The sequence below is a fragment of the Pleurodeles waltl genome, chromosome 9, assembly GCF_031143425.1.
Source record: "Pleurodeles waltl isolate 20211129_DDA chromosome 9, aPleWal1.hap1.20221129, whole genome shotgun sequence".
Classification (NCBI taxonomy): domain Eukaryota; kingdom Metazoa; phylum Chordata; class Amphibia; order Caudata; family Salamandridae; genus Pleurodeles; species Pleurodeles waltl.
This window is the reverse complement of record NC_090448.1, coordinates 418604551-418622879: the sequence shown is the minus strand read 5'-3', so window position 1 is coordinate 418622879 and position 18329 is coordinate 418604551. Positions and strand designations below refer to the sequence as shown.

At 46.9% G+C, this 18329-nt stretch overlaps 1 protein-coding gene across 2 annotated transcripts in view; it reads left to right on the top strand.

Annotated features, from left to right (window-relative positions):
• Positions 1-8991: 8991 nt before the first annotated feature.
• Positions 8992-18329, top strand: part of SHKBP1 (SH3KBP1 binding protein 1) — a 220937-nt gene continuing 211599 nt past the window's right edge. For both annotated transcript variants that reach the window (XM_069207207.1, XM_069207208.1), the window contains exon 1: positions 8992-9155. In XM_069207207.1, the coding sequence (XP_069063308.1) occupies positions 9100-9155 (56 nt within the window). In that variant the 5' untranslated portion in view covers positions 8992-9099. The remainder of the gene's footprint in view (positions 9156-18329) is intronic.

Genomic DNA, 18329 nt, shown 5'->3' with positions numbered 1-18329 from the left:
TTTAGACCCTGGTGTTTTCAGCCTCTCCCGCCGGCCACTGCCTATCTTGGGATGTTTCTCCGGGGGTGGGCTGCCCATGCCTTGGCTTCGCACCAAACTGGCTGCCCTGGTGGGTGGGGCACTCCACTGTCCATGGCAGACTGTGATGACAGGGGCCGGTTTTGTTGTGGCTGAGGTGCTGACTGTAGTCCTATGACATGGACGGGGTGGGGGAGTTGGTGGAAAGAGGTTGAGTTCAGACAGGAAAAACTTTTTTGGAGCAGTGGGACGGGTAGGTGTAGTGGGTATGGGAGTGGAGGAAGAGGTTGTGGTTGTAGGAGTTGTAAGTCTGGTGGCTTTGGGTGCAGGTGCTTGGGCTGGAGGCTGTCGTGAGGTGGATGGCTGTTGGGTGGGGGGCTGACTGCGTTTGTGTATCTTGGAAGAGGGGGTCACAGACACACTGGGAGAGGACACAGGGGACGTGTAAATGGCAGTGGGGGTGGTGACTGCACGTGTGTGGGGGTTCTGGTGTGTGTGCTGCTGAGGGACGTAGTGGCTGAAGATGTTGTGCATGCAGGTGTGAAGGGAGAGGTGACAGGGAGGGAGGAGGGAGACGTGGAGGAGGGGGACACAGTGGAGGCAGTGGGTGTTGGTATGTCTGTATGTGGATGTTGCTTGTGTGACTGCCTGTGGGATGTGTGGTGCTTATGTCTGGCTGAGCTTCCCTTAGGTGTTGAGGTGTGTGCAGGCTGGTCTGATGGTGTGTCTGGGATAGGCAGAGGTACAGGAGATAGGGTATGGGCGGAGGAAGTTGGAGGGGGGAGGCTAGAGACAGGGACAATGGCTGCCATCAGTGCCGAGGCCAGAGTCTGGAATGATCGCTGAAGGGCTGCCTGACCAGAATGAATGCCCTCCAGGTATGCATTACTCTGGTGCACCTCCCTTTCTACACCCTGGATGGCATTCAAAATGGTAGACTGCCCAACAGTGAGCGTCCTCAGGAGGTCAATGACCTCCTCACTGAGGGCAGCAGGGGTGACTGGGGCAGGGCCTGAGGTGCCTGGGGCGAAGGAGATGCCCACCTTCCTGGGTGAGCGGGCACGGGCCAAACGCTGAGGGGCTGCTGGGAGGGCGGTGCTGGTGCGGTGGGTGGCGGCTGTACCTGTTGTTGCGGGGGCACAGATGTTGCCGCCACCACAAGGGAGCTCCCTTCAGAGGACGAGTCGGTGTCACTGATGTCTGCCCGAGTCCCCGCTGTGGAGCTCCCCTCGCCCTCCGAACCCACTGGTGAATTCGGAGTCCGTTGCGTGGCCCTCCATGGTCATGTGGGATGCAGCTCCCTCGTGCTCCGATGCCACTTCTCCTCCGCCTGATGATGCTAATGCACACATGAACAGGAAGACCACAAAAAAGGGGGGGGGGGACAGAATATAGACATGTTGAGTGCATGCATTGGCGACACCGTTGGCGGACAGGACAGACACAGAAGCCCCCTGAACTACGCCGCGCACTTGGGGTCGATTACTCAATCCCTGGGACATGGCCTACAAGCCTATGGACGACATCTGCACACATAGATGACACAGGGCCATGAATAGCTGTACTTGGCACCCTACAGAGGTGGGGGGCGGGGGCACAGGGCCATGCCTTACGGAGGGGCCTAGCCTACAGAAATCGCCCTGGCCTAGGGATACCCACAGCCCACCTCCCCCACCCAGACACCTCCACTGCGCGCAAAGTCAGCAGAATGAGAGTGTACTCACCCCCTTGTGTCTGCTGTGATGCCCTCACGCGCCCATCCAAATCGGGGTAGGCCACCGCCAGGATCCGGGACATCAGGGGGTCAAAGTCCGACTGGCACCCCTCCCACGTTGGGAGGCCATCCCCAGCTGAGCCTCCGCCGTCTTCCTGCTCCAGCGGCGGATGTCCTCCTATCTCTTCCGGCAGTGGGTGTCCCGTCTGTGGTGGACCCCCAGGGTCCGGACGTCCTTGGCGATGGCACGCCAAATATCGATCTTCTGGTGGGCGCTGACCTATATGAAATGTACAGGGGGAGAAGAATAGTCATTACCTTCTGCACCCTCAATGTGAGTGGCCCCCCCATCCCTACCCTTGCCATGTGGCACATGCCTCAATCGCTTCCCTCCCCCACATCTTTCATCCACCCCACTCAACACAGGCATAGCTCATAAAGCATGCTCCCAGTGTATTTACCTGTTTGTCTGGAGGACCGTAGAATAGCGTGTACTGGGGCAGGACCCCATCCACATGTTTATCCAACTCCTCCGCAGTGAAGGCAGGGGCCCTTTCCCCAGTCGCATGAGCCATTGTCTCTTCCAGACCGAGGTCACAGCAGCACTTGCAGTGTAGGTCCTCTCCTGTCGAAGATCAGGTATTGAGTGATTAAGCAGATAGAAAATGGCGGTCACGGCCGCGGCGGTGCGTACCGCGACCGCCGGCGCACATCGTCATTGGCTCCTGAGACCCATAGGGTTCAATGTTAACCAATGCTGCATTGCGCCGCGGTCTTCGACCGCCTACCGCTACGGTGTGCAACGCCAGCGCAGTTACCTCACATCCCATTGTCGCACTTTACAGGTCAGGTAGCCGCCATTTCAGGGGCCCACATGGCTTACTTTTACTGCGTCACACATACCTAGGCCTTGCATCAACACTCATACAAGCCATTCTATGGATTAAGAATCGTGTTCTGTGCAAGCTGTGGTTACGTACCTGTGGGTTGATTGACTCTGTGCTCGCTGTTGTCCTTCATAGGCACCGTCCGCTGGGACATGCGAGGAGATGGAGGCATCCTCCGGTGTACAAACCGCTGGTGGACCTGTCGACAGTGGAGGAGAGACATGTCATACTGACATTCAGGCTTGACCGTGCCACTATTCAGGAACTGTGTGCCCAGCTGGAGCCAGACCTGATGTCAGCTATCCGCCAACCCACAGGAATCCCCCCTCAAGTGCAGGTGCTGTCAGTGCTCCATTTCCTAGCAAGTGGGTCATTTCAAACAACAGTGGCCATATAATCAGGGATGTCCCAGCCTATGTTTTCCAAGGTGTTGTCCAGAGTGTTGTCTGCCCTGCTGAAACACATGCGGAGCTACATCGTTTTCCCTGAGGTGGGGGATTTGCCTACAGTGAAGGGTGATTTCTATGCCCTTGGACATATCCCCAACATCATAGGTGCCATTGATGGGACCCATGTGGCTTTGGTCCCCATCCCCCCACAGGAGTGAACAGGTGTACAGAAACAGGAAGAGTTATCATTCCATGAATGTCCAGATGGTATGTTTGGCAGACCTGTACATCTCCCATGTTAATGCCAAGTTCCCTGGCACAGTGCATGACGCGTACATCATGCGGAATAGCAGCATCCCTTACGTGATGGGGCAACTCCAGATGCACCGTGTGTGGCTAATTGGTGACTCTGGTTACCCCAACCTGTCATGGCTACTGACCCCAGTGAGGAATCCCAGGACAAGGGCAGAGGAACGCTACAATGAGGCCCATGGGCGAACAAGGAGGGTGATCGAGCGGACCTTCGGCCTCCTGAAGGCCAGGTTCCGCTGCCTCCATATGACAGGTGGATCCCTATTCTACTCACCAAAGAAGGTGTGCCAGATCATCGTGGCCTGCTGTATGCTTCACAACCTGGCTTTGCGACGACAGGTGCCTTTTTTGCAGGAGGATGGTCCAGATGGTGGTGTTGTAGCAGCTGTGGAGCCTGTGGGGAGTGAAGACGAGGAAGCCGAAGAAGACGACATAGACAACAGGAACACAGTAATACAGCAATATTTCCAATGACACACAGGTAAGAATACACACCGGCATACTACATGTACTTAAACACTACTACCTCTCTACTGTCTGTCCTTTTCACCCAGTGTATGGTAACTGAGTTGTGACTTTCCCTTCCGATTTCAGAGATGTGGGCCCCACTGTGTGACATCTGCTTTGTTTCCCCATGGACTACAGCTGTGTGACATTGGTATGTTGGCATCACAATGTAAATAAGCATTTTGGCACGATAATGTCTAATACATTTGTTCAAAATCACAGCCAGACTCCTGATTGTTTTGTGCAATAACTGTGTTTATTACAGTGCTCTATATTGGTGGGTGGTTGCAAATTGGTGAGGGCTGATGGTGGAGGAATGTCCATGGCAGAGTCCAGACTATTAGTATCACAGGTGCATTGTCCAAATGCCTGTGGAAAGTGGAGCTGGGGCAGTTTAAGGATGGACAGGGTGACAATGTGGGACAGTGGGATGACAATCAGGGAGGTATCCTTTCCTGGCGGGGGTCTTGGCATCTTACTCTGTCTTCTTCCTGGATCTCAGGGAGCGCTTGCAGGGTGGTTCTCCTTCTACAGGGGGTGGGGTGCTGGTGGCCTGTTGGTCCTGTGGCGGGGCCTCCTGTCCACTAGCGCCGGCGGAGGTGGTAGGCAGTTCTTGGTCCATGCTAGTGTCAGGGGCCCTTTGTGGTGCCACAGTGTCCCGCAATGTGGTGACTACCAGATTCAGAACCCCTACGATGGTGCCCAGGGCGGAACTGATGGTTCGTAGTTCCTCCCTGAACCCCAAATACTGGTCTTCCTGCAGGAGCTGGGTATCCTGAAACCTGGCCAGTACCGTCGCCATCATCTCCTGGGAATGATGGTACGCTCCCAAGATGTTGGAGAGGGCCTCATGGAGAGTGGGTTCCCTGGGCCTGTCCCCCCCCTGTCGCACAGCAGCCCTCCCAGTTCCCCTGTTTCCTTGGGCCTCTGTCCCCTGGACCGTGTGCCCACTGCCACTGCCCCCAGGTCCCTGTTGTTGTTGGGGTGGTGGGTTAACCTGGGTGCCCTGTAGTGGTGGACACACCGCTGATTGATGTGTCCTGGGGACAGAGGTATGGGCCCGCTGGGTGGGTGCTGTGCTGGTGTTCCCAGAGGGGGGAAGGTCTGCTGTGGCCTGTGGCTGTCTGAGGGGATCCGACTGTCCCGAGGTCCCTGATGGGCCGGGCTGGTCATCTAGATCCAGGTCGACAGAGCTGCTGTCATCACTGTGGGCCTCTTCTGGGCGTGGAGTGGACATTTGTGGACCCTCCTGCGCGGTGACGTGGCGTTCGGGTCCTGCAGGGGTATAAAACCATGATTATTGCATCTGTGTGTGCCATGGTGTGCAATGGGTGGGTGCCCGTGTACCCCAGTGCTTGCATTCCTGTGTGGGGGTTTTTGTGACGGTGGTTTGGGGGGGGGATGGTTATGTGCAGTGGGCATGCTTTGGTGATGGGTGTCCATGCTTTGTGGTCGCATGCAGGGCTTGGTGTTGGGATGGGTGGGTTCTGATGGTGAGACATTTGCAAGGAGTAGGAGTGATGGGGGTGAGGGTGAGGGTGGGGGTATGAGTTGGCATGCTGGTGGGGTGGGGGGGATGAAGTAGTGAAGATGAGACTTACCAGAGTCCATTCCTCCAGATACTCCGCCGAGGCCCTCAGGATGCAGGATCGCCAAGACCTGCTCCTCCCATGTTGTAAATTCTGGGGGAGGAGGGGGGGGGGGGGTCCGCCGCCAGTCCTCTGCACTGCAAGGCGGTGTCTGGATACCACGGAACGCACCTTCCCCCGTAGGTTGTTCCACCGCTTCCTGATGTCGTCCCTATTTCTTGGGTGCTGTCCCACAGCGTTGACCCTGTCGACTATTCTGCTCCATAGCTCCATCTTCCTGGCAATGGACGTCTGCTGCACCTGTGTTCCGAATAGCTGTGGCTCTACCCGTACGATTTCCTCCACCATGACCCTGAGTTCATCCTCAGAAAACCTGGGGTGTCTTTGCGGTGCCATGGGGTGGTGTAGGTGATGTATGGGGTGGATTGTGTGGTGCTAAGTGTGGTGATGTGTATTGGTGTGTTGTGTGAAGTGCGTGGTAATATTGCTGGGTGATGGTAATATGCGCGGCTGGGTGCTCGGTTCTCTATTTCTCTGTGCGTGGTCCCGATTTTTTAGGAGTGGGGGTTTGTGGGTGATGTGGGTGTGTGTTTTATATTTAATTGGGTGTGTGGGAGTGGTGTGTGTATGTGTATCAGGTGTGTGTATTTGGAATTGTCCAATGTGGCTGTGTTTTGTAAGTGTGTGTGTATTTTGAGCGCGGCGGTGTGTACCGCCAATGGAATACCGCGTTTGAAAGACCGCCGCGTGGATTTGTGTGTCGTGATAGTGTGGGCGTATTTCTGTTGGCGTGACGGTGTCGGTTTGGTTATCGCCAGTTTCTCGCTGGCCTTTGGTGTGGCGGACTTTTGTGGGTGTCTGTATTTTGGCGGGTTGCGTGTTGTGGGTCAGAATGACAGTGGCGGTTTACCGCGGCCGCGGCGGTATGTTGGCGGTCTTCTGACAGCGGTATGCACCTTTTACTGCCAATGTTGGAATGACCCCCTATGATCCTTATTTAGACCTTGGTGGACGGTTACTCTGTCACAACGGTGACAGATTTCCCAGCTGCCAAAATCTGCATAATATTCCACATTAACTTTTAATAGGTTTTATTAATAGTAGCTGATAAATAACTTACCCTGTTGTATTATTTATCAGGTGTGATAACACCTTCACTCGTAATCAGGACCCTAGTCATGCTTTCTCTGAGCATCATTAGAAGGAAACCTTAATGGAGCTTTAGGGTATGAAAAAAATCAAAAGTACGTTTTAACTGAAGGTATTGCACAGGCAACAATATAAAAAACTGTAGAAGCTTGAAAATATAAAACTTTGTATGATATGCATGTCAGAGAATCTTGTTATGTGAAATACGACTCCCATCCTTGGTAAATAGTTGGCTTCTCCTGGCTCTAGTTATGTTTGCTTACTCCACAATGAAATGTTCTAAAGATTAATGTTATTTATTGAAATGGAGTACTGGGAAGGAAGTTAATGAGAGAACTGGAGGGTGTGCTGTGGTGGCTGGAGTTTTTCTACTTGGAATAAACCTAATCGAGTTGTTGGATACCACTGTTTCAAGACTCATCATTTGCCGCAGCATCTACAACTTCATACTGGCGGCAAGGATGAGAATGAATCTTGCATACAATTTCGCCATTAAATTTCCAGGGCATATCAGAGAATCTAAATCCCATTATGTTCAGTGGAATTTAGATTTTGGTGTTTAACCCACCTAAATCCGCATGTTACAGTAAATACTGTATGTTTTCCCATGTTAAATTTCGGCAGGTTTGAAATGCTGAAATTTAATGAAGGTTGAGGTATTTAACACATCAGATAATTATGGGATGCGTTAAATATTTCAAACTCTGAATTCCCACCCATGAGAAAACAGTAGTTTACGCAGGGGTGGGAATAGTAGGAGCCACTCGTAATCAGGCCCCTCAGGGGTTCTCAAATTATTAACTTTCTTGAATGTGAAAAGAGGTTTTTCAGTATTGAATATGTTCCTATTAAGAATGTGCCGATTCTCCAAAATCAAGTTTCTTAAGAGAACTACTCAGTGTTCCAAATGTTCGCACATACACAGCTTTTTGGTCAGGCCTGTTTTAGTTTTACCTCATATAAATTACTCCTATTGTAATATCATAACTTGTTCAATTTTCTTTTGATTAATCTGCATGGATAGCCTCTTTTTTTAGTTTTTCCTCTAGGAGGTAATAATCTTTATTGTTTCGGTTACCTCATCACTGTGATTACGAATTTTGGCTGCGATAGCCTAACAGTGTGTTTCCCTCTGCATGTTTACTACACACCCACCTGGGTAAATGATATTTAAAACCAAATATCATTTTCCTTTGTAAAAGAGAGCTATAGGCTTTGTAAGCCACGTGTGCAATTGGTGTAGGTATTTTTTGTTATCTGGATATAGACTAATATCATCTATGTAGCCTAGCTATGAGCTTCAAAATGTGCAGAAAATATTTACCAGATGTGTTGTAAGAAAACTGTTTGCTCCACTGATACAATCCTATACCGTGGGCAGTATTGCATTAATTTAATACCATGACGGATCTGCAAGTAATTCAAATGACACAACGCTTTTCAGAACACACGGGCGCGCTGAATATATTGTGGGATGTGGATTGCTTGTATTGAGAGGGAACTTCCTAATTATGTGGCAGGGTTCATTAAATTAAGCAGCAAGAAAAAGGCAAATTACACTGCATTGTGCAGTCCTGTCTATTTTGTCCAGAGGGAGCTGGCGTGCTAAATTTAGTATTAATCTGACAATGTGCTGTGTAATGGTAGTTGTATTGAAAGAAACTTCCAACAAAACATTTTACATAAAAATACTTAAATACTACGGGTTTTCACTTGCGAAGCTGTATAAGTGCTCGCATTAGAATAGCGGGGTATATGTTAGTCAACTGGGCAGCTGACAGCAGCCCTTGTGCAGCAGGACTAAGGTAGCGAAAACATTTCTTTTGTTTCCTTGTCTGGTCGTACACACAATTGGTTCTTTTTCTGGTTGGACAATTTATTTCGATCAATTATTATTTTACCCAGTAAAAAAGCTGGATTTTATTAGAGGCATGAAATAGGTTACGCCCCTGGCCAGATACCGCTAAACCATTCTACAGCTGTCCTGCGGGATTCTTAGAATTCACCAGTTAGATATGGAAGAAGGACTTAGGCAAGTGGATCTCTTGTAGGCGATTCCTTTTGTAGGTTGAAGATGCGGCCATTTCAGGACTTAAGCTTTCTGCATCGAATGCACCGGATTTTGTAGGAGTAGATCCAGTATGGTTTGTGTAGGTAATACTGTTAAAAAAATCAGTTTCTGTGTGTGTGTGTGTGTGTGTAATAAAATACGTGAGACTGTTTAATATTTTATTGATTGATAATTATTCTCTGGAGTTTAAAGTGTCGCAAAGACATATATTTTATGAATGTGGACAGCATAACTATTTATTTATGCGTTTTAATACGTGAGTTGCTGTATTGCGAAGAATGGAAGACACTCCACTTAAAGATGGCGATGTATATTAATCACTGGGAGGTGCCAGTCTCTGACTGTGTATCCGGAAACAGGGACCGACCGTGGAAAGTTTTCTGGAACCAGAGAGTACGGCTCTCTGCAGAAGACGAGAACGTGGAGAGCCGGGCTATGGAGTGACGGGAGACCGGACCTGAGAATGGGCAGCCCGGGGAGAGCCGGGGAGGTGATCCAGCTCAATGTGGGGGGCAAGAGGTGAGAGGGCGTGGGTTGAAGGTATTGTGCGAAGGCGGTGTTGTCATTTGAGTGCCTGCAGAAGAAATGAGGGACTAGTGTTTTGGGGAACGTGAAGTGAAAATTATCTGAAGGAAGTGGCAAGGAAGCGTGTGAAGTCACCTCGGGCAGAATTAGTGATTGCAGGAGACAATAGGCAAGCTGTGCAAAGACTCGTATGATGGATGGGACAGTAACTGGGATGAGGAGTAGAATGTGGAGAAGGATGTGAGCATAGGGATAATGTGTATGGTGACAGAGCGTGAAGGCAAGCAGAAAGGAAGATGTGTGGTTGGATAAGAAGTAAGGAGCAGAACATTAAAATATGTCCATTATTCGAGCAGTGTACTGATGAGTCTTTTTAGAGGTTGACCACTTTGTAGTCAGCACACTCTTACCAGAATTTTCACATTGGAAAGATAGTTGGCTGGTTGGTTGAGTGATTCCCTTTAAGTCTCTGAGGCATTTGAGTTGTGGCGTTGATGACAACGATCCCAAGGACGTCCCACCCAGAGTTTGTGAACGATGAGACTGCAGCCCCTTTTTCAACGTATACCAACAGCACGCTTTGGGGGAAACATAACATTGTCTAGCTGGTGTGGTACACAACCATATCTGTTAATCCCAATAAAATCCATTTTACCATGTTATCAATTAATGTTTATTTTGGCAGTATTTCATCGAGAAGGTTCCACCTTATAGAGTTTTAGATGAGGAATATGAATGTTTCTTCTTGCCCCAAGTCTGACTCATTTCTTATTACTAGGTTATAGAACTTCCAAGTCTCTGAGTGGTCTGCACTCTTCCATACATGTATATTGTTTGCTAGCCCTGCAGCAACTGCATGTCAGCTAACCTAGTGCATTGCAGCCCTGCACTGTCTAGTATGTTTGTAGGCAGGACTGAAATTTGTCAGCCTGTGAATTATCGGCCCTACATGCTGGTTGTCTAGCCCAGTGGAATCCTTATGACCGCTGGGCTTATTCTCTACCAACACTACACTGTTTTCAGCCATGAATACAGAATTTCAGTTTGTCCGCACTGTTCACCATAGCACTGCATACTGAATGCAGCTATATTGCCCTCCCATCTGTCAAGATCTCCAAGTGCTCTGCCAGCCTGGACAGTGCCAATGCAGAGTGTGCCCTGGTGGCTCTGCACACTGTCTGCCTACCCTTCACATAAGCTGGAGTATCAGCTCTGCACTCCTGCTGTCAGGATTGATAGAGTGGGTAGTATATATAATATTACCACACCTCAAAACAAAACGACAACTCCGCTCAATATACTTTTTACTATCTAATACACCAAGGCAAATATGCAATAACAAACAAATGGCTCAACACTCACATATTAAAAGTGAGACCTATTGACTTTCTCTGTTTTTGTTTAAATGAGACTGTACTTTGCTGAGATTTTGCAAAATATATTTGAAACCCCACTGCGTGATACTTTCCCACTGAGACAAGCATAGACATGTTGTTTTTCATTTTCAGTGTAGCAGTACTGTCAGCTACTAAGTGCAAGTATTGGGAGTTGAGGAGAAAGCGAGTAGAAACAATTGTGATATTTCTTGCTAAAAAGTGGACTGAAGTGCCGGAATTGTAAACACACTGTATAGAACATAGGCCTGTCAATTTTAATGGTGGTGATAGCTGCGTTTTGTATTTCAATTTGTATTGTGGACAAATGTTAATTTATTGAGTGGCTCTGTCAGACTTACAGCATGATGATTGTTTGATTGGCCAATGTATAATACACATAGGCCCTCATTCTGACCTTGGCGGTCTTTTCGCAAGACCGCCGAGTTACCGCCGCGGTGAAGACCGCCGACCGCGGCGGTGTGCCGCTGTGCGCATTCTGACCGCTGGGAGCGTCCCGCCGGAAAACCGCCAGCAGCCAGACTGGCGGTCGGCGGGAAAGTGGAGACTGGTCAACCTCCACCGCCACGCCAGCAGAACACCGCCCCCAGAATTACGACCCACATTTCTGTGTGGCGGTCTTCTGTTGGCGGTATTCTGTTGGCGGTCACGTCCCTATGGCTCCCGTCGCCTCCCGGAGGACCAACGCACAAGGTAAGTTGATCGTCCGTGAGGGGAGGGGGTGGGGGGGTGTTGTGTGATGTGTGCGTGCATGGGGGTGTGCGTGTGAGTGTGTAGAGGGGTGCTGTTGTGTCTATGGGTAATGTGTGCTGTTCGGCAGGTGCGCATGTCGGCATGTATGTGTGCGGGTATGTGTCCCCGTTGTGTATGTGTGTGTAGGGGGTGTGTATATGTGCATGTTGGGGGTGTGTGCATGTCGGGGTACATGTATGTACATGTCGGGGTGGGGGTGGGGAGGGGGTTCGTACCACCTCTGGGGGGTGGCAGGGGGGTGGAGGGTGTGGGGGGAGGACTCGGGTGGGTAGTGGGGGGTGGGGGAGACCCCTATCAGTGCCAGGGAAGGAATTCCCTGGCCCCGATAGTGCTTACCGCCATGGTTCGCACGGCGGTTCCCGCCCGCAAGAAACCGCGGCGGTAGGCAGGGTCATAATACCCTTGGCGGTCTTGGGACGACCGCGGGGCCGGAGTGCGCAAACTCCAGCCCCGCGGTCATGACCGCCGCGGCGGTCGGAGCGGAGAAGTAGCGGTCGGTCGCGGCGGGGACCGCCGCGGTCAGAATGCCATTTTTAATACCGCCGGTCTGTTCGCGGTCCGACCGCCGTCTCTCCGCCGACCGCCAGGGTCAGAATGAGGGCCATAGTCTTTTTGAATTTGAGACAAAATTAGGAGATGAGTCCTCTCAGTGATATGGCTGATTATGCCAGTGTCTACAACCGTGTTGTGTATTTATTGCTAAAATTGAGAATAACCTGGTAAGATATCAAGTTTATATTTGGGGGCGAACAGTTTTACATTGAATGCTTTCTTGCAGGAGGCCTGGCGGCCTGGCGATATCTATGCGCGCAGTGATTGGCAGGATGATCTCAGTATAGATGTTAGCGACATGCAGTGGTTCTATTGTTGCTCTGCAGTCCACAAGGTGTCACTGAATGGACGCCATCACCTTGTGCACATTAAATACCTCAACCTGGGTTATTACCGGTTTCACATACATAGCATGGTAATGACCTGGAATACAGAACTTTTGGTAAGAGATCGTGGAAGAGATTACAGGAAAGACAATTCGCCACACACCATTAACAGCACTGCTGGGATTTAACAGCAATGTCCTGAAGGACTGCCGGCACCTTGTGGCCATGGGCCTCCATTTGGCGAGATGTAGAATAGCGATGCACTGGATGAGAGTTCCCTTACCCACTGTGAAAGAGTGACACACTGATATGATATATTGCAATGCCAAATCAGATGTTTATCATAACCTTATGCCACCTTGTGACTGTCCCAAAGATATCTGGGGCCCAAACCAAGACTATCTAGCAAGTGCACAGAATACAAGGGCTACACACGTAGGGCGAATCTGTGATATAGCCTTGCATGCCTGTTGGTCCATAGAGAGTAGCAGCACTGGTGGTGAATGGAAAATTGTGTTGCTAATAAGAAAAGGTTCCTAGCTCAGGTGCCAAGTGTCACATTGTTAAAGTATGACCCATATTGACTTCCCCCGGCAACTGTGTAATGAACATATATGCCCATGTTGGCAACACCTGTGATTGATTTTCTGTGTATGCCTTTACGCTTTGTGTTGTATCAGTTTACTGCCTGACGGTCATATATTTACAAATATTCTTCATGTTTCTGAGTTGCCTCACCTGTGCTGGAATTAAAATTTCATATTGCTTTTTTGTTAAATCACTGAAAATGAAAATAAGGTGTTTAAAAGACATTTGTATTTGGTGAACGTAAGTACATCTAAAGGGCGACAGAGTGGCAAAAGGACTTCAACTAGTATTCTGCTTTACTTCAGACCGAGAGGCAACGAAGTGAAAGGAATGCAAAGAATGCAGCACTCTTAGTCTGAGTAATGAATTTAATAAGGCACTTCCCAAGTTACACAAAGATTATAACGTGAGCAACACACATGCAACTCTTTAAGATAATCACAGCATTAGAATAATAATGATCAAAGAAAATATAATACATCAACATTGCATATAAAATATGTGTGTGTGCGCATTTATTTATATATATATATATATATAGTGACTACATATTCATGTATGCACTCTGCAAAGCTAGAAATAAAAATGCATCATCCTGAGGCTTGACTCCGGCATCATCCCTTGTCTGCCAACTTCAGGTGGTTGAACTCTGACAACTGAAAGACAAGAGAGAACCTAATGGGATTATTCTCTGGGCAATGCGTCCATTCTCGGAGAGGAGTTCCTTCTTCTCCCAGCTGTCAAGCTTTCCCACCTAATATACTTTAAACAAACTCAAGAGGAAGGTTCTAGAAACCCCCCTCCCTTTGAGTAAGTTGTGAAATTCAAGCGCTGGCGTAGCAGTTCAGTGTTGAAAAAAACAGTCAAGACTGGCCAGATCTCATAGTGTATTTCCAAGACTGAGCTGTACCCTGCTCTACCGTAAACATACCCAGCCTGGTACATCCTTATCTACATTTTCCCCCATGTTGTGTTCCTTTCCTAGTGAGAAAAAGCAAAAACACGTTAACGAGTTGTGCGTGGAAAAATACCTGCGCCACCAATGAGACGGCTTTTGAAGCTAAGCTAAGCACAAAATGGAGTCAGTGGTCAGGATGGAACCAGTGGTTAAATACAGATAGCATTACAACTAGCGATAATCACTCATGAAAATGAGTCCCAAAAATAATTTTGGCTGTTTTTACACCCATCATCTGCATCCTGAAGTGAATCACAACATTTTGTTGTTGGGTAATTTCAGGGCTGGTTGTAATCTAAAACAAAAAAAAAGATTGGCTTTCACAAATTGTTAGGTAACACCTTAATACCCATCATTCATTTCTTCTCCTTACATTTCACTGATTCCTTTTTGGAACTCAGAAAGAATAGTTTCAGTATCCCAAGTGCTACAATTAATGTGTACCTATAAAGAGGGATCCAACTAACTAAATTGTTACTCTTTGCTTCAGTGGAAGATGGAGCTAAGTATTGGGTCTTCTGTCTAGATTATCTCTGAATGACAGCATTATTTGACAGTCCCTATTGTGTTATTGCTAGGCACTGTACAGAATTTTTGAGGTTGCCCCCATATTATTTGTTGAACAGGAGAGAAGCTGGGCAGAAGTGAAATACAGAAAACTGCCTAAACACTTCGCAGATAGTTGGTGGAAGCCATACACCGTTGTTAGAAACACAGTTAAAACTTCCTCATTTATGGGCGCATGTATTAATACAGTATAAGCACTATGAGAATAAAAATATGACTTTGACCTTAAAGTATTTCTCTTTAAGAGAGTTGTTTGTGGCCGTACCGAACCTCTGAAACCAGAGAATGTTTTTCTATTGATGTTTCTTTTCACTGGTTGCCATTGATACCTGTACAGAATCATTGTGGTTTGTTTTTCATCATGATAACAGCCATTTTCTACAGAGACCTCCGGTGATGTACAGTTCCGTTTTGGTCACAGGAGTTTTAGGTTTCTCGTGTGACAGCGCTTGTGAGAGATATTGCATACAAAAAAGAAGCTGGAGCGTGGACCAAGTACTGATTGCTTCAGTGTGATTGCTGTCCTTCTGCTGATCGCGCTGTGGTTGAAGTACTACTTTCATTCTTAGTTTTCGCCTGCACGTGGGATTGTGCGCATGCTTGCAAAATCATTTGTTATTAAAAAAGACTTAAAAGGAGCTTAGAACCAGCCCCTTACTTACCTGAACATACCATTGGGTATCGTTGCTCTGATTTACACCCTTTGGATTGGCCAGCATATCGTCTTCACGTCACTTCTTGTCATCATCTTTGTCTTCTCTTCGCCTTTTTCGACGATCTTGCCATCAAATTGCTTGTTGTCCAAGTACTCCTTCTAGTCCCTTCCCATTGGACACTGGCCAGTGTCCTTCCTCTGGCTACAACACTGAAGGTACTTCTATTTAGGTCGAGCCTGCAAATGCTTTGACGTGTTTGTAAGTATTGTGGGCATTTAACCACGCCCGTATCACTCCTATCACTTTCATTCGTTCCTGGGCTTGCCTTTCAAAAAATCACTTGATGTCATTTGTAATTGCTGTACGTTTGTCCTGCCTTGAGGCTATTTTTGTCACGCCTTGCAGACTGCCCCTTTTACTTGGATTATTGCACGATTGCCGATATACTTCAGGGAGGGGGGAACTATATTTTTTTGCCTCTTCCTTTCATACTGCATGGCAGCCATGGCATAGTGTGAAGAGGCACAACAGCTTGAACTCGATCGCCGTATTGAAGGACTGGTCTTATTGTTCATACTTATCTAATCAGGATAATTTCCTGTGGCTCTTCCCTTAAAACACTTGAAATTGGTAAATGCTTTACATAAAACAGGAACCCTCAAAGTGAAAGCGGCTCTCCTGGCACAGCGGGAGAGGCAATACTACAATGTTCACTACACTCAGGAAAACTCAACCTGTAATGCTTTGCAAGATAGAGAAAGAAGGTAAATGGAAGTGATTTAGTTATGCCATGCCACTGGAATTATATGGCAGAAAAGACGAAATTATGATGCAGGGCAGACCAATTTATGTGGTAAGAAAAGTCCAGTTATGAATTTACACTGCCAATAGCTCTAACTCAAGCAAATGCGAGACCTATTACATTGCACATTCTTGCTTCTTCCTGCATGCCATCTTCTTTTTTCACTGATGTCTTCTTTCTTTGCTGATGTTTTCTGTCGTCTTTCTCCGTTGCTGTCCTCTTTTTTTTCCTTCCTGCATGCCGTCTTCTTACTTCATTGACGACTTCTTTCTTCGATACTGTCTTCTGGCTTCTTTTAAGACGCATGCCAGTAGGTTTCGCCTTTGTCTTTTTTCTATCTAACTGGCTTGCAAATATGAGAAAAATGTTATATTTTGTAAAACAAACATTATTCTAAAACAAACATCATTATAATATTTTTAATCCAGTTAGACGGAAAAAAAGACCAAGGCGAAACCTATTGAATTTGCCAATGCTTGTTTCTTCTTCCTTGTCTGTCCTTGCTAAAACCCTTGTCATTTGCAGCTATGTTATACTGTGCCACACACATGTCAGATAAGCCCTTTTATCCTTTGAAATGGATGCTCAGAGTGACAGCAGATGTTATCTGCGTTTATTGTGACAACATATTTTATGCCTTTCCAAATGTATTTTCACTAAGACATGGGCACAATTGCTATCCTTATGTAATAAAACCTTTGCCAAATGTCATATTATTTTCTCTTTTCCATACAAGGGAAGATTAACTGATTTGCTCAGAATCACAGGGGTGTTATGCTGAGACCTACCAAGCATTGGCATAGCTAGTAAGTCTTACCTTTCAGGACTATTGGCTCTGCCATTCCCTTTTATTCATGTTGTGCAGCATGGGCACTGCTGACTTTGGCAATGATTTGTAGCCTTGCCGTATAACAGTGTGAATGCTGTGCAGCATGGCTGAAAACAATAATAAAGAAAACTATGATGCACCCAGCCCTAATGATCTTAAAAAAAAAAAAACAAGCGTTTTAGCACTAGTTACATCATAGCTCATTCTTAAATTAGTTTTAACCACACTGCAAATCATCTGCGGTGCTGTACAGTATTGTTACAAAACATTGCCAAAGCCAATAACTCTCATAGGTCAGGCATATTGGCTTTGCTAATCCTTGTTTTTGCTGCAGTCCTATTTCAGAGAGAGCCAGATGGGGCTTCCCAGAGCCATTGCTTTTTGGGTGTCTTTCTCTTTAGTGGAGTTCCTAATTATCAGTAATTACTGGGGATTATGTTGTGATTGGTGGTACAAGGAGGTCTGTTTTTTGCTGAATCAGACCCTCTTCCACCAACTTTAGGAAACAAAATCGATAGTAGTGTGTTTTAAAAAGAAAGATGCCTACTTTTTTTGATTAAGAAACATTCAACAGCTTTTTTTTAATACTGTGAAGTGACTTTAGTTGTAGCACTAAGATGTTCATGTACTTCAGTGCATATTTAATGTTTAAAAGGTTTGCCAAATTGACAGTAGTGATCTAAAAAAAATACTTATAAAACACCTAAGATAGAATCCTTCTTTCTGATCTCCAGCATCTCTAATCAGTATAACCCACATAGGAGCCACAAATTGTATATCAGTCTTGACCCCTCTCTACAAAGCACAGTCCATTTCCAACTGCTGGGCCCACCTGCCCCAACTAAGGAAACGCAAGCAATTCCAAGCATGAACTTGTTGGGTCTTGTCACTGAAGTTCAGCTGGAGTATTAGCACCCTGTGAGCTCCGGGACCTGTGTCTCAACATCTCTCTCCCATTTTGAGGTACTTAAAGAGAAGACTAACAAGCATTGGCAAAGCAAATAGGTTTCACCTCTTCTTTTTTTTTTTTTTTTTTGCATTCTAGCTTACTATGTAACTGGCTTATAAATATTAGAAAAATGTTATAATGTTTGTTTTAAATTTGATAAGCTGTTAATAGTTTATGTTGTGATGTATGTTGGATTCATAAACAACTACATAAACAATTATTAACGGTTTATCATATTTAAAACAAACTTAATTACAACGTTTTTTAAATATTTTGTAATCCTGTTAGGTATAAAGAAAGAACAAAGGCGAAACCTATTGGCTTTGCCAATGCTTGTTCTTTTACAAGTTTTATAGTGTGAAAGTGCCTCAAAGGTATTGGAGCGCTCTACATGTGCACCAGTTACATCACATAATGCCACATTCATGTTTTTCAGTGATTTGCCCAGAATCAGGATGTTGAGCCGACACCAAGATCCAAACCTGGTTCCCGAGTTCCAAATTCAGCAGTTCTGGCAGTTATGCCACATGGTGAAATGAAATACGCCTTGAAATGGACCAAACATCAGTACTGATCCAAATGCAAACCTATATTCAAATGCACTGTGCCTAGAGGCAAGTTTGCTGTGCAGCGCTATAATTGTTTACATTGAGACTGCAGCGATGACACCCTTCGAAGCATGTAAGCTAATGAGTGAGTTGCTAAAGGCTGTGTGTACCAATGAAACGGCACAAGGATCAATTGCTCATTTTTGTCGGCATGCAGAACTTGGAGCGACGTGCATCCTAACTTCT